Source organism: Typopeltis vanoorti, chromosome 16 (assembly GCF_054136105.1).
Source record: "Typopeltis vanoorti isolate ZY-2024b chromosome 16, IOZ_Tvanoo_1.0, whole genome shotgun sequence".
In the NCBI taxonomy this organism is placed as follows: domain Eukaryota; kingdom Metazoa; phylum Arthropoda; class Arachnida; order Uropygi; family Thelyphonidae; genus Typopeltis; species Typopeltis vanoorti.
Window position 1 is genome coordinate 88,466,432 of NC_143564.1, and position 23,723 is coordinate 88,490,154.

Consider the following 23,723-nt stretch of genomic DNA (forward strand, 5'->3'; position numbering starts at 1 on the left):
AGAAGTCTGAATAGCAAAGAAATAGAACTGGCTGAAAAATTGCATAAGTACCAGATCAACATAATAGGAATGACTGAAGCAAAAAAGATAAAAACTAGTGAGATCTTTCTAAGCAATAAATACAAAATGTTATATTCAGGCAATAACAGTCTGGGAAAAGAAGGAGTAGCTATAGTATTCAACAGAAAATACGAAGCTAATCTTCTTGAATAGCAGGCAATATCAAGTAGAGTGATGTGGGCAAATATCAGAATGGGGAACTGGACCATGAGACTTATTTGTGCCTATGGTCCAACAGAAGGTTCTACTAAGGTAGAAGTAGAGGAATTTTTTAAGGCTTTAAAGAAAGCAATGAAAAAAGGAAAAGTTGGTCCTTGTTGAAGATCTAAATGGCAGAGTAGGAAATAATTGTCAGACATTAAAATATTTTGGGAAAATAATGGCAAATACCTGTTCGATTTCTGCTCAGGACATGGACTGGTTATTACTAACACAATGTTCCAACATAAAATTGTACATAAATTCGCATGGAGAGAAGAGGCAGGGAATAAGAAAAGTCTCATTGACTATGTTATTATTGATAGTGATGTTTTCTCACTGGTGCAGGAGACACCAAAGTGTACAGAGGATTCAAAATTGGAAGTGATTGCTATTTGGTCTTGAGTATGGTAAAATTGAATTCCATACCGAAAAGAAAAAAATAAAATTCTTGCATCAGAAAGAATGGAGGCAATTTTAAATATGTAAATAAAGAACATACGGAAATGTTGAATATAAAAAGATAAAAGTAGCTTCATTACACACATTTTCTCAGAACATCATGAAGTGAACTGTTCCTCTGCTTAACCTGGAGGGCAATATCTTTTTTTTTAAGGATATTAAAAGAATCCTCTGAAGATGCATAAGGCACCTTAAACAGGAACCAAATACTCATACTTAATGACATTTACTCATACTTATACATTTACATACTCATACTTATACATTTACATACTCATACTTCATGACATTTGGAAATCTTTTATGCTTTATGTAACCTAACAGTTCTCCTTCATACCAACAATTTAACGACTTCACCTAATTACCAATATTTTCAAACTTGATATGTCAAATGAAGTGCATAACTTATCTACATTATTATATGTTTTAAAACAATTGCTCTTAGATGTGTTCAAAATTTTATGTGTTCTAGAATATGTTTATCTTCTGACAAAACTTGTATACAGTGAAAAATGTAGAAGTTTATAAATATTATTTCTGGAATATTTCCATGTCACTCCTCTAAAATTGATATTGATACTTATGGCTATTTTGCCTATGTTCATAAGGAGTACCCCTTCTTTAGAAGGGGTACTCCTTACAAAACTGTAGAAGTTTATTATTTTTTACAATAAGTAAATCCCGTAACTAGTTTTTGTTACCCATGCCCTCACAGTTTGGTTTCAAGACTTCTTATTTTGTGTGTATACTCTTTGAATTTAGGCAGTTTTTATGTTAATACATGATATTATAATGACTAGTTGATGTCCAAAGCAAATTTTTAGGATATCAACTAGTCATTATAATAGCTGTTAGCTTTACATTCTTTTCCATAGTTTTCTGAAACTCTGTGTGTGATTTAGTTCGTAATTTGCTGTTTTGATATTCTAAGAACAACTTTTCCTTCATGCAAGTTATCATCATCGAGTTCCTAATATGTACCTCGGGGGGGGGAGAATAATTATGATAATACTACATGAAAAAGTTACACCATTACTAACTTCCGATCAACAATTTTCCTCCAAATTAATCTGTTATCTGTCAATAATCTAATATTATCAGATCTGATATTTCTGTCTTTTAAGGCACTTTTTATTGTATCAATCCATCTACAGCTTGGTCTTTCCTTGGGTTTTTTCCCTGCCAACCTGGTAAAGAACACTTGTTTTGCTAATCTTTCCTCTCCCATTCTGTTTAAGTGACCATATTAGCTGAGATTAGCACATTCCTGAATGCTAACAGTGGCAAGTTCTTGCCTAATATCCTCATTTTTAATGTGATACTGCAATTGATAGCATTTGTTCACTCAACTAATCTTTCTCAGAATTCTCATATCAGAGGACATCAGTCTTTGTTCAAGTGTTTTATTTCTAACCTAGCTTTCAGATCAGCAAGTTAAAACTGGTTTGAACACTGTCTTGTATACAGTTAATTTAGTGTTTTATCTAATTTCTTCCTTGTTCCACATAAATTTATTCAGCTGACTTCCTAGCCGTGTGTTGAGGCTTAAGTGCTGTGAAGAATTCATGTTGAAGGTTTAATGGAATATTATCAGCACCAAGAAAGGATTAAAAACAATTTTAATACTTCCGATATTTCGTCTCCGTCACAGAGACATCTTCAGACATTACAAAAAACCTTTTGTAACAACACACACACACACACATATATAATACAATGGTAAGTGAAACTAAAGTCCTATCGAGGTTGTGCACCCTCTATGGGAATTTGCAGGTGGCCCAGGATGTAAAGAGGCATCTCTGATAATTAATGTTTTCCAAATTTTGGGAAGTTTAATGCAACCGTATTTGTTTAAATGTATTATTTAATATGTATTATTATGTATAACATCGAACGGAATTTGTCACTTAGCTCCAGAAACAGCCAATAACATCAGACTTGATGTAGCTAACATCCTCTCCCGGTCATCACTTCCAAAAATTAATTTATCTTCCAGACAACTCTCTGCCCTCAGATAATTACGGAAAGAAAAAAGTAGTCATCACTAGAGCTCTGACAAGGGTAATGCTACAGTCATTCTTAACGCCTCAGAATATAATCGGAAAATGGATATTATTCTCCGTGATCATGCTACCTACATACCACTTGAACATAATCCCACAAAAACTCAAGTGAAAAAATTAAAAAAAACTACTTAAAAAAGTGTCCTGTTGGCTTCCTGGCATTACAAAAAAAGTCAAACCATTCTGTTCTCATTCCCCCCCCACCCACCCGTATATACGGTTTACCGAAACTCCACAAACCTAATTCTCCCCTAAGACCTATAGTGGATGTCACCAATGCTCCTTGCTACAAATTGTCAAAGCAGCTAGCTAACGCTTTGACACCCCCCTCACTGGTCTTACCACATCTCATGTAAAAAACTCTATCAACTTTAAAAATTAATTGAAAATCGGACTTTAAATAATACAGACATATTGGTCAGCTTTGACATCATCATCTCATTGTTTACCAATATTCCTCTAATTGACACCTTAACACTCTTAAAAAACGTTTTTCCTTCTGATATCTTAGAACTCTTTTCCTTTGCCATCTACTCTGGTTATTTTTCTTGGAAGAACAAAATCTACAAACAGATAGAGGGAACTGCCATGGATTTCCCCCTCTTGCCAACTTTTACATGGAAAATTTTGAAAAACAAGCCTTAGACTCTTCCCCTCTAAAACCTTCTATCTGGCTAAGATATATAGATGATGTCTTCTCTATTTGGCCTCATCGCCCAGACACATTAGATTCCTTCCCTCAGTCACCTCAATAGTCTACATCCAAGAATCCAGTTTATGATGGAAAAGGAAAATAACAATCGTTTATCCTTCCTAGACATCTTAGTAACACGCCTTCCTAATGGTAACCTTTCTTTCTCTGTATACAGAAAACCCACTCATACAGGTAGATACATTCACACTCTCCCACCACCACCCCTCTCAGCAATATGGCATTATTAAAACTCTCACCAATAGAGCCCATAATCTTTGTTCCAGTGAAACTGCCCTTTCAACTGAACTCAAACACATACACAACACCTTCCTTTCTAATGGCTACAGAATTAAAAAAATAATCAAGTCCTTTCCCATTCCCCAACCATCTCTTCAGAAATGCCATCACCATACCTTACATCCGTGGTACATCAGAAAAAATAGCCAGATCATTAAAAAAGTACAACCTCCATACAACTTTTAAGCTCCACCGTAAACTTGCTACCCTTACCGTTCCACCAAAGACCAGCTACCTCCTCTCTCAGTGCCTGGAGTATAGAGAGTACTTTGTGCCTGTAAACTGGTTTACTTAGGACATACAGGCAGATCAGCAACTATCTGGTTAGAAGAACACAAGTCATACATCTGCAATCACGATTATGATCAATCTGGCCTTGCAGAACATGTTTTGGATACAACCCACAGGATCTCCTGGAAAAAAACCTCCATGCTCCACCATAGTAAATTCAGAAAAAAAAAGATTATTCTTTGAATCTGCGTCTGCACTCAGGAATCAACCGAATTTAAACAAATACGGTTGCATTAAACTTCCCAAAATTTGGGAAACAGTAATTATCAGAGATCCCACTTTACATCCTAGGCCACCTGCAAATGCCCATAGAGGGCACACCACCTAGATAGGACTTTAGTTTCACTTACTGTTGTATTATATTTGTGTGTGTGTTGTTGCAAAAGTTTTTTTTGTAATGTCTGAAGATGTCTCTGTGACAGAGACGAAATATTAGAGGTATTAAAATTGTTTTTAATCCTTTCTCAGTGCTGATAATATTTCATTAAACCTCCAGCATGCATGACTTCCTAGCATACCACCTTTACTTTTTCTGTTGTCTATTTCCATATTTAATTCACCATCTTCACTAAAAATTATGACTAAATAGCTGAAATGTTTTACTTGTTCTATAGATTCACCATTCAGGATGCAGCTGATGTTTTCAATGTTTCTGCCTATTTTCATTGTTTTTTTTATTGTTCTTTTTAATACCAAATTTATTACAACAGTTATGCAATTTAGTCAGGGAATCTTATAAACTAGTACTTCATTTATTCAGAAGTATAATATCATATTAGACTTAATGCCACTTTCCTTCATAATGTGATTCATATGCACCCTTGTCGCACACCTGCTTTTATTTCAAACCAACTTCCTGTACCTCCTTCAATTCTAACTGCTGACTTGCAGCTTAAATAGAGACTATGTATTGTTTGATATAATGTCCCATTTACACCATATAATTGAAGTGTTTTGAATAGCTTTTCTCTTGGCACCTTGTCATATGCCTTTTCCAAATCAACAAAACTTAAATACAAACCTTTGCTATATTCCCAAGATTTCTCAACTACTTGTCTTAAATTGAAAATCTGATCCTGACAACCTCTATTTGGCCTGAATCCAGCTTATTCTTCACCAAGATTCCCTTCCACAATTTTTCTAGGCTATTTCAAAAGTATATTTGCATAAATAAATCTTACCAGGAACACTAAATAGGGAAATACCATTGTAATTATCACAATCCGTTTTATTTCCATGTTTATAGATGGCAAAATAATCAGAATATTTTGCCACAAAATTTGTGGCAAAATATTCTGATTCCTTTTACAGTACTCTTTCCTCTATTTCTAAGCTTTTTCAATAGTCTTCAGAATATTTTGCCACCTTCCAGATATTTATTTTCTATGTTCTTATGAAAGTTTTTCCATGACTTTTGTTTAGCTAGTTTTACACAGTGGTTCACTTTTTTACATTGTTCTATTATTCTTTATGAGCACAAGATGACTTACTTGCCTGGAACTTTCGATATGCTTTTTTCTTTTCCTTCACTGCCTCTTTAACTTCCTGAGTCCACCATGGAGTTCCAATTTTGCTACCCTTACATACAACCTCACCACATGCCTCTCTGGCTGAATCAATGTTTTCTTCAGGATTTGCCACTGAATCTTCAAAGTTTCGATCTTGTTTTCAAATTCTTTCTTTTTTTTCTTCAATTATGTTTTAAAACTTTCTTACACGCTCTTCTTTTCAATATGAAATTCAATTGTATCCTGCTCAATAATAAATAATGATCACTTCCTCTTTCAAATCCTCTGTATACTCTTGTGTCCTGAGCCAGTGGGAAAACATCGCTAGCAAACTAAATATAGTCAATGATACTTTTCTTATTTTTTGCATCTTCTCTCCATGTTAATTTGTGCACATTTTATGTTGGAATATGGTGTTAGTAATAACTAATTCATGTCTTGAACAGAAACCAGCAGACATTTGCCATTATCATTAGCTTTACTCTTTTCTCCAAATTTTCCCAAAACATTCTTATATGTCTGGTAATCATTTCCTAATCTGTTGTTTAGATCTTCAACAAGGACCAACTTTTCTTTTTTTATTGAGCCAGCTGACTCAATAAAAAAAGAAAACTTCCTCCATTTCTTCCTTAGTAGAACCTTCTGTGGGACCATAAGCACAAATAAGTCTCACTGTCCAGTTCCCCATTCTGATATTTGCCCACATCACTCTACTTGATACTGCCTGCCATTCAATAAGATTATCCTCCTATTTAATGTTGAATACTATAACTAAATATGAGGATAATCTCCCTCGTATTCAGCAAAAGTATTCAACTATTATATTGCCTGAATACAACGTGTTCTATTTGTTGCTTAGAAAGATGTCGCCTCTTTTTGTCTTCTTTGTTTCAGTCACACCTATTATGATGATCTGGTACTTAATTCTTCTGTTAGTTCCATTTCTTTTCCATTGATGCTTCTTATGTTGATAGTACCAATCTTGAACTCTGTTGATGTTGATTCGGGATGTGTTCTAGGATTTGAGCCAATAACTGATTTTTCACTGTACACCTTTGTTCCCTGATGAAAACAATAGGGGATCTTGTTTAACCAGGTGACGCCCCAGTTGACTTGAAATTCTGTCATGTTGCACCATCTTTTTACATTGTGGTTTTTAGCCAATAAGAATACATTTGGATGACTAAATCTCAAATTGCTCACTGTCATTCATCAGTATCCAGGTAGACTTCTAATGTATAAAAGGTTGCATGGAGGTCTCCCAGTTATACAGCTTTGACCCTTAAGCACCTATACTAGTTTTCTAATGACTCGAAAAAATAAATAACTAAAATAATAAAATAAAAAAAAAATAATAATCTTATTTCTACCTGAACAATGATGTCACAAGCACAAGTCTCGTGTACTGTGACAAACTGTGTTTTTGTGCTCTGAAGATGCTGGTTATAATTTCAGCGAAACATCAGCAATAAGTCAATAAATAATTATTTACTTATAATTCTGTGTTCTGATATATATACCATCAAAATTAAACAACAAATATTCTAAGTAGTTAAGAGCAAATTTCAAAATGAAAAATGCTCTTAACTACTTAGAATATTTGTTGTTTAATTTTGACAGTATCCATCAGAACACAGAATTACTTTAAGTAAATAATTATTTATTGACTTATTGCTGATATTTCACTGATGTTATAACCAGCGTCTTCAGAGCACAAAAACACAGTTTGTCACAGTATGCAAGACTACAACAACATGATGTAACAAAGGGGCTAGTTTAACAAAATTGTAGCAACAACACAAAGACTAAAGTCCTAATTAGGGTGCTAAAAAAAAAAAAAAAAAAAAAAAAAAACAGAGAGAGAGAAAGCAGGTATTAGTTATGTCTTAAGATGACTGTCTTCCAAATCTTAGACAAATTTATATACAGCCATATTTGTTGAGATTTTGAGTATGCTTCAAGGTTTCTGTTGCTTCTAAGAACAATCTAAAAGCTTCTATGCAGTACTTTTGTTTTCTTTCAGTTGAACATGCTTTGGATACCCCTGCACACAGGGGTATCCAAAGCATGGTCTGCTAGGCCCAACTTGCCATAGTGATAATGCCAAATGTATCTTTTATGTTCACTGATGCAGATGTCCACAGTTCTTCCTGTTTGACCGTAGTAAGCTTGATCACACGAGCAGGGTACTTCATAGACGCCGGGATGTTATAAAGGAGGGATGCTGTCCCTCCTTTTTCACATCCAAGAAGGTGTGGCGTAAGTGAGCCAGTTCAGCAGCAGCAAGGGTATTGTCATTGGAACAGATTGCTCTCACTCTGTGGGTTAGTGTTTTTAAGATACCATACTGTTGAGAAGGGTGATGGTGTAATTGTTTGTGTAAATATCTCCCTATATGTGTGGGTTTTCTAAAAACTGAGAATGATAGACAACCATCTGGAAGACGTGGGATTAGTGTATCCAGGAAGGGCAGACAGTTATTAGTTTCCAGTTCCATTGTAAAGTGGATTTTTGGATGTTGGCTATTTAAATGTGCTAAGAATGTATCCAATGTGCCTGGGCTATGTGGCCAAATAGCAAGCACATTGTCAACATAGTGTAGCCAAAGTGTTGGTTTGAGAGTGCTGTATTGATAGCTAGTTTTTCCAGGTGTTCTATGTAGAAGTTGGCTGGGGTGGGGGTGGGGGAAGCCCATGTTCAACTGAAAGAAAACAAAAGTACTGCATAGAAGCTTTTAGACTGTTCTTAGAAGCAACAACAGAAACCTTGAAGCATACTCCGAATCTCAACAAATATGGCTGTATAAATTTGCCTAAGATTTGGGAGACAATCATCTTAAGACATAACTAGTACCTGCTTTCTCCTCCTGTTTTTTTTTTTTTTTTTTTTTTTTTAGCACCCTAATTAGGACTTTAGTCTTTGTGTTGTTGCTACAATTTTGTTAAACTAGTCCCTTTGTTACATCATGTTGTTGTTGTAGTCTCGCATACTGTGACAAACTGTGTTTTTGCGCTCTGAAGATGCTGGTTATAACACCAGTGAAATATCTGATATATACCAACAAAATTAAACAACAAGTACGATGAACACATAAGCCTTTCTACACATTTACTTAGAATATTCTTCAACTGAAGAAGTTTATGTTCATGCATAGTCTTGAATATGAAACACACTCTCTCCTCTCCCTGACCAGAATTCCTAAATAAATCATTAATTTTTTGTGTTATTCTCACTGACACTGGTTACCTCACCATATTCACTGCTTAATTCCTGTGTTAGCTCTACTTCTTTTCCAAAGATTTATCTTATGTAGATGGCAACCTATCTTCAATTCAACAATCCCAATAGCTAAGTTTTCAGTATATGCCCTGCTTTTCTTACCAAAACAGCAAGGGATTTATATAATTAGACAGCATCCCAGCTAGCATGATACATGATAATGTTGCACAATCACAATATATATGCAGTTTCAGCCATAATACAAAATACAATTTGGTCAGCTAAGTCCCAAAATTCTAATCCACCCTCATGCATTTAACATAGTATATCACAAGATGGTAAGGAATGGACAATGGGTCAGGAGCTCTGGTTAGTTCTCAGTGTTTCATTTAGTGTGTGTGTGGAGGTGTTCCCCCATTTACTTAGAGTTGACCATTTTTAGTGATCCTATGCTATACTGAAACGACACATGCTTTGTGCCCTCACATGCTACTTCCTAAAGGTTTTGTTGAGTTTGGCATTCGATTTTAAGAAGTCAGATGTGATTGATTTTTCAAGATTTTTAAGACAATCTTTAGAGATTCATGCCCAGAAAAAGCTTTACAAACACCCTACCTTAGGCATGATTCAAACTCACAGCATGTTGGCTGCAGATGGGGTGGGATTGTTCAGTCAACTAAAGAAGCTATTTCCTGTGGCAGCCTATAAAGCTGTATTTTGGGACTTAATTCTAATTATCATTTTCCCTTGTAACATTTATTTTTAATTATTTCTTATTGTAAAGTTTGTTGTGTTTTATAGTATTTCAGATTATTTATATCAGCATTTGCTTTTAACTGTTTAATAAATTTGTTTAATATGCATGTAAGCTCTGAATTTCCAATTACAGCAATCCCTCGATTAGTGCACCTAATGCGTTCTTTAAAACGGGTGCATTAATTGAAAACACACTAATCGAATACAATAACCTATGGAAAAAAGTATAATTCATTCCTCAAATTTCTTTCTTGAACCTTAATTTTTTTATAAAAGAATTAAGGTATGTCTCAGGGCCTAGTGAAAGGAAAACCATGAAGCTGAAAGACAATAAAACATATTCAGAATATATTTTCTTTTAGGCTTGCACGGTGATCCGAATGCATTTTTGGAAATTATGGAGACAACAACAAAGATGGTATGAAAATTCCAAGGATCTGGATGGCACACATTCAGCCAACCTAATTTGAAAGATTCAACACAAGTCAGGACTCTAGCCAATCTGCTATTATTAGAAACCATTCCACTCCAACTGGCTGGAATGATGTTAATATAATGTTAATATATGTATATAGTAGACAACACAAATAATAGGACTTTAGCGCTGATGTATAATTTTTTTTTTTTTTTTTTCCCACCAGAGGTCAGGCCAACAATTGTGGTAGCGGTTAGTCAGTGTCTTTAACGAACCAGTATGATTGTGGTATAGCTTGTTTCCTGTGTATATTTGTACGCTCCAGAAGATGACCTTAACATAAAGGTCGAAACGTCGAATTGTAAAATTTTAGTAATAGTAAACTAAAGTTTTTATTCAAACACGGTAGTTGTCTCCATAATTTCCAAAAATGCATATTCAGAATATAAATTTTATTATTCTACTTCTTAACAAAGAATTGAGCTAACGTAGTTTGATGGGCATTTTGTTTCTTTTTTTCATACAACCGACAGTATGGCTCTATTGCCTCTTCTACTCTTCTGCAAATTTTACTGCTTCTCTCTTCATCAGGGTCAGCTTCTAAGCATTGCTGCTTAAAAACTTCAATCGTACAAAAAATATTTTCAAATTGTTTCTGTGAAATCTCTTTTGGCTGACTATCAGTGGTTAAATTTTCTTCATATTCTTTGGGATCTTCCCACTGTGCATCTAAATTTAGCAGGTCAGAATCACTCAATTCTTCAGAATGAGATTCAATTAACTCTTGGACGTTATCATTGAAGGAGTGAAAGAAATGAAGGACGTATGAATTGGTTGCCAATACGCGAAATCACATACTTTATAGATAAAATTTTTCAACTGTTATACAAGCAAAATAGTTACCACTTTAAAAACTACAATGATCATAAAAGAGAAGATAATTTTCCGACGTGTAATAATAAACAACTCATCCCAGAAGATGGATTGATTACCCTATTATCGGAATGGATTCTCCTTTTTGTGATAAGCACAGAAGTGCTGAAGGGTCTCGAATCTGTGTGCGTACTATAGTAGACGACATAAATTTTGGTGGTAAAAATTTGGAACATAGTATACATAGTGTACATAGAAGTAGTGAAGTATGCCATTAAAAATAACTTTTTTTAAAATAGTCAGCCATAAAAATGTATAGATAGAAAATTTTTAAAATCTGTAACATTTATTTTTAAGATGTATATAGGCCCACTAATCGAATTTGGGTATCGAAAAAACATGATGCACTAATCGAGGGATTACTGTATTATCGCTTTCCACACAGACTGCCAAGACAATTGCTGTGAATGTAATGTAGTGCTCACAGTAGCCATTTAATACATAACTATACATCTGTAAATAAAGGTTTGTTATGTTTTTAAGCAGTTATCAAGAAAGAATTATACATGCAAGAACATTCAAGTCGCATAAATAATATCACAACAACAAAAATGCCAATGATAATTTCTAAGATATAGGTCTCTACTATACTAATTAAAAAGAAGAGGTTTAAATGCTGCATAATGAAATGGTCTGCTCTATTCAACAAGTGATTTCTAACCGGGATACTATCCTCAAATAACTTTTTTTACTTTGTATGCAACATTATATGACTAACTGGTCTATAATTCTTGCAGATTCCAATCAAACTATTTCCAATCTCAACAACTAACTGAAAATAAGAAATAAACTGATTCATGCTGACATACATCTGCTTTCAGAATTATTCCAGAAGAGCTGGTTATGTTTTTACTTATCTATAAAAGCATTTGCAAGTGACCACAGCTGCCTATAAATTCGAATTTAGCTTTAAATCTTTAATTAGAAATTTTGTTACAGCTAGTTTATGTCTATCATACCTAATGACTAATTTCTTGCTGACAAACAACATCCCATGCTTTTTATAAGCTAAAACAATGGAATGCAATTTCTTCAAATTTTCAGTTTATTCAGGAATAGGACTTTAAACTGACTTGAGAAAGTTGAAATTAATAACTGTACAGAAAAATAACAATTTTCTAACAAGAAACTCCTTGTTTTGTTCTACTCTGACGATTTCTGGAATAAATACTTTTGGCATCAAGTTAGATTTAAAAAGTAAAGAAGTTAGTTTTCTTCTTGTACTATGTAAAACTAGTGATGTATCTTTCTCTTTAAGAAACACAGAGAAAGCAGTTGTCTTTGAGTTAAACAGAGTTCACATTTCATTTTTCGCTACTTCAATCCTATAATATTTCTCTTTTGTGTATATTTCTGAAGGTAAAAAAAAAATTCACTTTGTAAAACTCAAATTCTATAGATAATTTCACTGCACAAAAAGTTAATCTGCACTATTCAAAATTATTAGCATTCAGCAGCATTATATATTTAATTACTTGCATTCGAAAGAATTATAATTACTTTCCATGTAAATTTATTATGACAAAAAATAAACTGCTTCTTGAAAATGTTTTTGTAAGACAATGTTTCTAACCAATTCATATGCTAGAGGCAAATGCAAGGAGTACAAAGAGATATCCAATGAAGTTCCCTGCCAAATAGCTAATATGCTAGGACTTTTTTTGTTGTTGTTTTTGTTAATGCTATAAAAAAAAAAAAAACTTTTAAATTTACAACTGTTAATTATTGTAATGCAGTTACAATGAATTTAAAAAATATATATATATATATATCAATCACACACTGCCCAAAGCTTGCAGTATCTATAGGTGACTGGTGCCATGTAGTCAAATATGTTCTATTATTATTGCTTGATAAGATTTTGATTTGAATCCAACCTAGGAAGCAAGATATATCTGTAAAGGCCTTACAGCTGAAGGCAATTCAGCTGGTGTAATTCATATGGAGTTCGCATACAGAAACTATGCCTCTCACAGACTACCAAAGGAAGGGGCAGAGAATATATGTATGATTAACATAGTAAATTATGGAAAGGTGAGAGTAGATTTGAAGATTACTTGGCAGTTATCTCTAACAAGGAGATCTGGTTTGATCTATATCAGCATTTAAGAAATACAAAAATTATGATGGCTGTATATATTCTTCACTTTTATTTTTTTAATCCAAAAATTCATATTCCTCAAGTCTTTTGTTTAATAACTCGTATTTACAATCTGGACATTTCATATCAAATGATGCAGTATTCTAACATTTTCATCATGTGTTAGGGTATGCGTATTGCACAACTTTTGAAATTTAAGTAGTAACCAATTACTGTATACAACTGTAACTCCAATGCCAGCTATGTATTGCCAAATACAGTCAACAATAAATGACAAACTGACAAATTCAAATTAAAATTAGTTACTCTAAAACAGTGGTCGTCAACCTTTTTAATATGAAGGGCAAATTACTGCGAGCGCCATGATGCTCGAGCTGTGTTGCCGACTCCTCCTGATTTAAATAATTAAACTTAAAATTACAATTGGCATGAATGGTTTTGAAATGTCTTTCTATATTACTTTTTTTTTAGAAATAGCCACACTATTATTGCATAATAAACAAATACATTTGCCATTATGATTGATAAAGCAAGGTGCTTGCATCTGATCTGACAGATAGATGCTAATTGTTGACATGAATATTCTTTAACCATTAAAGAATATTCATGTCAACAATTAGCATCTATCTGTCAGATCAGATGCAAGTGGATGAGAGACCTCTGATCATAAGTAGTTTGAATTGTTGACGTCATCTAGTTATCAATGCGACCACTCATACTACCCTTCACACCATTTCTAAACATTGTTAAAACCCTTTGTTTTTAGTATGTGTGTTTGTTGAATCACTCCCGCTATCAGTGCAAATACTTTGGTTTATAAAGATATTTCTAATCCTTTATAATGGATGTCATGAGCCCTCCGTAATTTTCAAATTTTATATTGCGGTCTTCATATTAAAAAGGTTGTTGACCTCTGCAAGATGTGCTTTACATTTATGGAAAATACTAAGGAAAGAGGTATGGAGGTATACTTGCATTTGAATTTAAAGCATCATGGGCATCTTTTTCTGAAACTCCAGCAATTAAACTTTGTAGTAAAAAATAACAGCGATCGAATCTCTGGAAAAAAAAAAAGAAAACAAACAAACTGGTAATTAATGATTTTATAAAGCAAGCATAAAATAAGCCAACTAAATAAGATTTTAAATTTTATTAGCCAATTATTTTATTTAAAGTCTTATTTAGCCAACTAAATAAGACTAAATTTTCCATTTTTTTTTTTTTAAGTTTCTTAAGAAAGTAACACACTATGCAATCAGAGGTGACATCAGTAAATAATTTTGCAATCAATTTTCATATTCTTCTACTGTTACCAATATTTTTAACAAGCAATAAAATTACTAGTATGCCTATGCTCAATCACACCTTCCCTTGTGTGGTTCAATTTAATGAAAACAGGTATTGTTAAATGCTCAATAGTTGAAGGACTTTTTATTTAGAGATGATAAATGGGACCAGAGAGGTCCAACTTTTTTTTTTATCTGAGGTGGGGGGGGGGGGAATATCTTCATGCTGGGAATTGTTCTGGGGCTACTCATTTTTTCTCTGTAATACAAAACTGAAATTCATGCTGAACAAACCTCCTCTGCTTTAATTTCCTATTATACACAGTTGTGAAAATGAAAATGAAAGGCATTGCTAAAATTTTTCATGAAGAAACATTTAGTAGCAGGACAATGTAATATGCATAATCTGAAATAAAAAACTCAAAGGTTTAGTGTATACTGATTCAAAAATTAGTTTGATGGTTATTGCATAGAAAGGCGGTGAGAATATGCATAATTTCAGAATATGCATAATCTGAAATAAAAAACTCAAAGGTTTAGTGTATACTGATTCAAAAATTAGTTTGATGGTTATTGTATAGAAAGGCGGTGAGGAGAAGACTGTGGTTTTTGCATCTTGGCATTATGTTAAGATGTAAAAACCACAGTCTTCTGTGCAATAAAACTCCAAAGACTCAATTGTTACAACTGAGTATCAAATATCTGTTTTGGCAAATAATATCTGGTGCTCAATTGCAACAGTTTTAATACATGCAGGATGAAACCATGGTGTACATGTTGAACTTTTCATAAGCATGGTTTAAAAAATTATTCTAAGTTGTTGAAGAGAGTAAATTTCAAATTTTTTGTTAAATGCTTTTTTCTCTAACATTTCTAATCACTCACATCATTTTGATTCTCATGGCATATATATATATATATATATATTATATTGAATTTCTATTTATTTATATATATATACACACACACACACACACACATAAAACAAATCAACCCAGATTGCTCAGGTTCTTTTATTTATTTATATTAATAAAAACAGTATTTCCAGGAATGATTCTAGATGTTTTTCCTCACTTCATTTTTCAAATTACAGACAGCAGTATATATAAATCATTTTTCCCCATTAAGAAGTATCTACAGCATTATCCATCTCAGTCTAATTTTCGAAAGCAAATTCAGTGCTTTTATTATAAAAATTTTCAAATTTTATGGGAGAAAACAAATCTTGGTATCTTTAACATTATATATATATATATACTCATGAGCAGTTGAATTAAAGATACCTGCCGTGTTGGCAAAATGATGCTGTGGTAGCTGCAGCGAATGGAATAGTGGTGCGTGACGGGGATGTCGTCAGACCTTGTACTGACCGTCTGAGTAATAGTCGAGCACAGAATGGGGAAGACTCGAGATCTCAGTGAATTTGATCGCGGCCAGATAGTCGGAGCCAGACGTATGGGGCACTCCATCTCCGAAGTCGTGCATGCACTGGGCTTTTCATGAGCCGCTGTGTGAAGAGTGTACTGTGAGAACATGGAATCGGGTAAAACCACAGCTGCCAGGTAAAACTGCCATGGTGTACAATGTGTCAATGATAGGGACGCCACTGGCTAGCTCAGATGGTAACAGCGGAAACGGGCCACAGATCACTCACCAATTCAATGCTGGACAACAACGACGTGTGAGCAGCCACACCATCCAGAACCATCTCCTCGCTATGGGGCACAGAAGCCACTGCCCGACTAGGGTACCTCTGCTCACCGCAAATAACAAGGCACAACGATTAGCATGGGTGCAGGAACACTGCCCTCGATGAATGGAAAAAGGTTGCCTGGACTGATGAGTCGAAGTACACGTTGGTACATGCCGATGGCAGAGTACGAGCGCATCGCCAAGCACATGAAGCGATGGATTCCTTGTGCCAGAAGGTTACAGTTCAGGTCAGTGGTGGTATCTTCGTATGGGGACTGTTTACATGGGATGAAATAGGTCCCCTGATACATCTACCATCGTCTCTCACCGGCAAACGATACAGGGACCTGCTGTCAGATCATGTTCACCCATTTCTGCGCCTACAGCAAGACAATGCACCGGCCCACCATTCCCAAATTGTGGCCAAGTGGGTAGATGAACACTCCACGGACATAAGGATGCTTGGCTGGCTCCTGAGGTCCCCTGACCTCAATCCTATTGAACACATCTGGGATGCTGTCAAGAGAAATAGATGCACCCTGGACCCTGCTCCAACCAATCTCCATGCATTGTGGGAGGCTGTGCAGAGGTCATGAATCAGTTTGGCTCTTCAATGCTTCTGGTGTCTTGTGGAGTCCATTGCCGCTGTCATCACGACAAAAGGGGGTGCTACCTGCTACTAGGCAGGTATCTCTAATTCAACTGCTCATGAGTGTGTGTGTGTGTGTGTGTAAGTTCGTTTTTAAGTAAGATTTTTAAAATAATGCAAGAAGTTATAGTCATCAATGAGTGATTTTCCTTCATTTGCTATTAGACAAGGAGCAATAAAATAAATCATAAAAAAAACAAGAGAAAAACTGAGTGAAAACATCTCTACAATTAACTATTTTTGTGCTATATGGGAAAAAAAAGTATAAAATGAACAGATTATTGCATTTCTATAGCTTTTGCACTTAACTTTCTAGATTCAGAATATTAACTTTTTTTTAACAAATTACATAACTCTGAACTATATAATACAGTAATATAATAACAGCTCGACTAGTTGGTCAAGTGGGTTAGTTAATCTGTTCTCCAACCAACAGGCCATGTGTCAGAATCCCATCATGTGCATGGATATTTGTGAATGTCTTTAGGTGGAAAAGGAAATTTGTTGCCTGTGAGACCATTCCCACCACCACTTGACTTACTGGAGGCCTGAAGTGGTTTGAAAAATATCCATGTTTGGCCTCTAGGGCAGGGTTTCTAGATATGTAACAATTAAAAAAACAAAAGATATATATATATATATATTTGAATAAAAATAGATTTAATGACTCCAAGACCGAGATAACATATAAAGATTTTAATGATAAATACTACTAGTTTCGGCATATAGCAGCCTTCTTCAGGTATTTATAAAGGAAAGGAATACTAATAAACATTGAATTATTTAAACAAACTGGAAATTACAGGTACAAATTGCCTCACATAATCGATACATAAAAACGTTGTATTTTTCAAGTTGTTCCAACTGGCGTGCCATTGTTTGTTGCAATTGTGCGTGCAAGTTCACATGAACGCCAATATTGAATAACTGCAGCATGGCTGAATAACGCAGTTGCATGAGATCTTTTGTATGAGATGTCTCTCTTATGCTCTTCTATGCGTTGTTCAATAAATTTGTTAGTTTGACCAAAGTATGGGATATTGCAATCACACCACAATTTATATACTCCAGGGTACTTAAGGTTGTGATGAGTAGGTTTTCGATGGCTGATTAGAGAGCGGATTTTTGGAAGTGTGGTGAAGAAGGTCCTGATATTATATTTATATAGTAAAATCGAGTAATATAGTAAAATCAACTGAGTAAAATCTGATCGCCACATCTATAGCCTAAATGACGAGGCGTCTCTAATAAAAATACAAAGGAATTTTAAAAGAACATTGAAGAAAATAGGATTGAAAATAAACAGGTTAGTTTTCCTCAAACGTTGTAAGTTCCATGCAGTTTTTCCCGATTTCATCTCTTTTAAAGAAAAGATAACAACGGAACGCGCTAAAAGAATCTATTGTAAAGCTAAGATGGATCTCCTCAGCGAAAGAATTACAGACACAAAACGTGGTTTAGCTTTTTTGTTCAGCACTAAAAGATCTTTAACTCAAAAACTTGAAGAAATTATGGATAATGTTAACTTACATGATTTTATCATTAACAGTGACGCACAAGCCACACGAATACAAAACAAGAATAAATATACTCTTATCAAGAAATTTAATAATCTAATAAGGACACAAAACAGATCTGGTCATAGTGATGCCCGTATTAATCCTGAAAAGGTTGTAGTGAACAAATCTTCTCATATGTTAACGGATGCAGAAACGAATATTCTTAGCAAAGGTCTCAATTTTATTCCCTCACCAAAATTTATCCCTAAAGAATCTCTTCTTACAAAAATAGAAAAAGCAAGTTCACTCATTCCTAATCATTTGGCGAAACTTCTTTGTATAGAATCGATTTTTATTATAAATAATGCCAAACCTCCAACAGATAATATTTCAGTGGCTGAAAGAAAAGCCCTAAAAAATCTAAAACAGAACAGTAACATTATTATTTTACCTGCAGATAAAGGCAACTCTACGGTCATCCTCAACTCTGAAGATTACCACACAAAATGCTTCAATTACTTGAAGATAGTTCAATATATTCAATTCTTCAGGAAGATCCTACAAGAGAATTACAAAACCGTACAAACAACTTGTTAAAGACTGCGAGTGAACTTCCTCATAATATTCGCCTCTCATTACGCTCTCTACATCCTCTTATCCCACGCATCTATGGAGTTCCAAAAATTCATAAAGAAAACATCCCTCTTCGCCCAATTGTGGAAGGAATTGATTCACCGACATATAAACTTTCAAAATATTTAGCAAAGTACCTCAAGTGTTTCTCCAATAAATCTTCATCTTTCATCAAAAACACCACAGATTTTGTTTCTCATATTAAAGATATTCCCATCGATGATAATGATATTCTAGTTAGTTTTGACATTATATCTTTATTTACTAACATTCCTACGGACGAGGTACTTACATTACTACAGGACAAATTATCCAAAAAAATTTTCACTTTATTAAAGCATTGCATTCATTCTGGTTGCTTCAGATATAAGGACTCCATTTACCAACAAAAACAAGGCCTGGCAATGGGCAACCCTTTGTCCCCAGTGCTAGCTAACATCTTCCTTGAAGACTTTGAAAAGAAAGCCATATCTTCCTTCTCATTTAAACCAAAAGTTTGGAAAAGATATGTTGATGATATATTCATTATTTGGAATCACGGGCACACAGCTCTCACAGATTTTCTTCATCATCTAAACATCCAACATCCTAATATAAAATTTACTGCTGATATAGAAAATAATAACTCTTTACCTTTTTTGGATGTTATGCTTACACGATGCTCTGAAAGATTAAAAATCTCTATGTACAGAAAACCTACGCATACCAATAGATATCTGCATAATCTTTCTCATCAGTTTCCACCACAAAAACTTGGAATTATATCTACCTTAGGACACAGAGCACGTTCTCTCTTAAATGAACAAGATGAACTACAAAAAGAAATGAATCACCTCACTCTTATTTTTAAACAAAATGGATACTCTGAAAAAACAATTAAGAAATTTCTTCTGAACCCTCCTAAGCAGTGCACAACAGAGACTATTAATTTTAAAGGTAGCATCTCCATTCCATACATTAGCACAGTCTCTAAGAAAATAGCTAAAGTCCTTAAAAAATATAATATCAGGACCTTCTTCACCACACTTCCAAAAATCCACTCTCTAATCAGCCATCCAAAACCTACTCATCACAACCTTAAGTACCCTGGAGTATATAAATTGTGGTGTGATTGCAATATCCCATACTTTGGTCAAACTAACAAATCTATTGAACAACGCATAGAAGAGCATAAGAGAGACATCTCATACAAAAGATCTCATGCAACTGCGTTATCCAGTCATGTTCTTTTTTCAAATAATCCTAATGATGACCAACAAAGCCACTCTGTATGCTGGAATAGATCAGAAAATATTTTTCGCTGTGAAGATGAGTTTGAAAGGAAAATCGTAGAATCAAGGGAAATCCTACTGAACCCGGTCCGCTTAAATAATAATTTAAGTTATAACATCCCAGATAGCCATGCTGCAGTTATTCAATATTGGCGTTCACGTGAACTTGCACGCACAGTTGCAACAAACAATGGCACGCCAGTTGGAACAACTTGAAAAATACAACGTTTTTATGTATCGATTATGTGAGGCAATTTGTACCTGTAATTTCCAGTTTGTTTAAATAATTCAATGTTTATTAGTATTCCTTTCCTTTATAAATACCTGAAGAAGGTTGCTATATGCCGAAACTAGTAATATTTATCATTAAAATCTTTATATGTTATCTCGGTCTTGGAGTCATTAAATCTATTTTTTTCAAATGTATAACAACCGAGTAAAATCTGATCGCCACACACACACACACACACATATATATATATATATATATATATATATATATATATATATATATATATATATATATATATATATATATATATATATATATAATCAATAAAAAGTAGCAAAAAAAAAAAAGATACTTGGCCTATCCACAGTACTAATGTACTATAGGTTTTCAAAAAACATTTCATTGTAGTAAGAACCACATAAAAAATAAATAATAAAAAAAAAAAAAAAAAAATATATATATATATAGCATTATATAATAATCAATATAACATCCTCTATGTAGTGAGAAAAAATGTTTCTGACTAACCTGTATGTGTGAGTGACTATTTTTAAAAGATAGGTAATAAACAGATGAATCAGTAATCTGAGGTTATGCTGATGATACATTACTCCTTTATATATAATGAAAAGGACAGATCCTTAACAAAGTTAATGAGATCAGTAAGAACAGAGGGCTTCAACTTAATCCTAGCAATACAAAGATTATTATAGTTCTCAAGAGAAATACAGACAGGGAACCACATGATAAACAAATATAACTTAATGGAGAAAGAATTGAGGAGGTCAGCAAGTTTGATTACCTAGGATCCATTTTTGTAAAGAACAGCAGCATTCATTTGCGAAGCTAACATTTGGGTGACGGTCATTCTAAGACACACATTTAGCTTAGCTTGACTTCTCTGAATTAATATTTTACTTTGTACAAGGTACGTTCAGGTAATTCAAATAGCACACACAAACTATTTGTAATACTTCCTTCTGCTGCTATAAGGGAAAAGCAGTACACATTGTGAATTGTATGCACTCAGCTGACAAGCTAAGAGTTGTGTTCTTGGGTTACTTGTATTTTTGTAATGTAGTGTTTTAGTAGTTCAGCAATTTTCTTCTCCAACTGAAATGGTGGATTTTAACAAGCAAAGAGTTTGCATCAAATTTTGCTTCAATCTCAAAAAAACGGCTGCAGAAATCAATCGAATGCTTAGGGAAGTGTTTGGAAATCACCAAATTCGCTGCAGCCCAAAAAAATAAATAAATAAAACATCAAATTTGGAGCCATGTCAAAGTCAATGCTGATCTTTTTTTTCCCTAAACATGGAAGACATTATCCGCAAGGAATTCCTCCCTCCTGGTCAAACTGTCAATGGCAAGTTTTACTATGAGGTTTTGAAGAGGCTAAAAAGAGCATTCAGTGCAATTAAAATTATAATAACGGAATTAACTCACATAAAATATTATTTATTAGTAGAATTTTCGTCGAGTATCACAGAAATCTTCAATACATGTATAAAGCTAATCAAAAATAACTGTCAATTCCAAAAGGTGCCACCTAAGTAGCTAATGTAAGATAACTAAAAAAGGTCAATAAATTTCCTAACTTATTATAAAAAAAAAACCAGATAAATAAATAAATTATATATATATACAAATATACAATTAAAAAAGTTAGAAAAGATTAGCTGATTTATCAAGTACTATCTCCCACCAAGGGACATAAACATAGAACAGTAGATCTGTTTAAGTTACGAGAGTGAAGTAAAGTTTCACGTTTCTTTATAAAGCCATTCCATGAGGAACCGGCTTTTGTGAAGGACTCTTGTCTTGTTCCAATGAACTCTATGTCTAGTGTTGACGGCATGCTCTGCAAGTCCAGACTGTTCAAGTTCAAGGTATTAAATATAAGACTGGTGTTCTTCTAGCCGAATAAAAGCAGATCTTCCTGTTTGTCCAAAATAAGATAATCCACAAGAACAAGGAATCTGGTAGACACCAGGATAACTGAGATGTGGAAGCTTGTCCTTTGGAGAAGTGAGAAAGGTGGAGATTTTTCTGATTGGTCAAAAGGCAAGAAAAATATTTAGTGGTTTTAAAACTTTTGCTATGTGTTCACTAATGCCTTGCACATAAGGGATAGGAATACGCATTATTTCTTCTGTATTTGAAGAGGAAGATATATATAAAACTACTAAAACTCTTTTGATGAAGGAATTCTTATATCCATTAGATAAAAAAGAGGAAATAATATATTGCAATTCTTTCTGTGATAGTTCCTCTGAAGAACAAAAGGAGTGGGCCCAATGAACCAGTGTTTTAATAGTTCCTGCCTTTTGATTATTATGGTCATGATGAGATTCAGCATGGATATAATGGCTTGTATGGGTCTTCTTTCTATAGACTGAGAAATGGGGTTATCATCTGGTTGGCGAAAAATTAAAATTGAACTGAATCCTTGGATGAAGTGCATTTAATTTAGAGAGAAACTGTTCTAATTCATCAGAAGAGCCATTCCAGATAGCAAAAATGTCATCTACATATCTGAACCAATGAGTAGGTCTAGGAGAAATTATGTCAAAAATACGTTGTTCAAAGTGCTCCATAAAGAAGTTGGCAATAGCCGGAAAAATAAGATTGCCCATTGCTGTTCCTTCAGGCAAAAATTCTAGTAATAAATAATATTTTACATGAGTTAATTCCATTATTATAATTTTAATTAATGTCTAATCATGGTATTTCCTTACTGAAAGCATTCAGTGCAAATGTCCAGACAAGTGGAAGAACAACAACTGGGTTCTCCATTATGACTCACTGATCAATTCTTGGCTTTCAAAAACACAACAGCCATTCCCTCTTTCGCCTGACCTCGCCCCTTGCCTTGTGACTTTTTCTGTTCCCCCAAGATGAAATTGTGGCTGAAAGAGGCATCATTTTGACACAAGTGAAGAGATCCAGGCAGAATTGCAGGAGGCGCTCAACATAATCACACTTGAGGACTTCCAGGGATGTAAAGAATCACAGAAAAGCTGCTGGGATTACTGTATAGCTTAAAGGGACTACTTCGAAGGAGATGGTGGAAACTAGATTTAGGGTAACTAATATGTTTTTATAGTCAAATTTCCCAAACATTTGAGCAGGACCTCATATCTGGCTTTTAGATGGCGCCTTTATAAGACATCACCTTATGTTATTTTACTGAACAAGAAACGAAACTGTGGGGTGGGAGGATTATATATTTTGAATCAAAATTTAGCCCATGATGCTGTCCTAATGATATATCAGGCCATACAAAATTTGATGATAATAGGCACAAATCACACAAATTGGTAGGGCGCACAGAGAATGATTAATAATAGTATTCTATGGTATAAACACCAGAACAATACAAATAATCTGAGTTGATATTTTACTGGAATTCAAATCAGCATCTTCAGAGTACAAAAACTGTTACTGAAAAGAAACTAATGTCCT

The 23,723-nt window shown here is 34.1% G+C and overlaps 1 protein-coding gene across 2 annotated transcripts in view; it reads right to left on the reverse strand.

The window, feature by feature from the left end:
* The window catches only part of IntS3 (integrator complex subunit 3), a 598,644-nt gene that overhangs the window by 535,137 nt on the left and 39,784 nt on the right, over nt 1–23,723 (reverse strand). For both annotated transcript variants that reach the window (XM_090406089.1, XM_090406090.1), the window contains one exon: nt 13,973–14,056. In XM_090406089.1, coding sequence (XP_090262215.1) covers nt 13,973–14,056 — 84 coding nt within the window. The remainder of the gene's footprint in view (nt 1–13,972; nt 14,057–23,723) is intronic.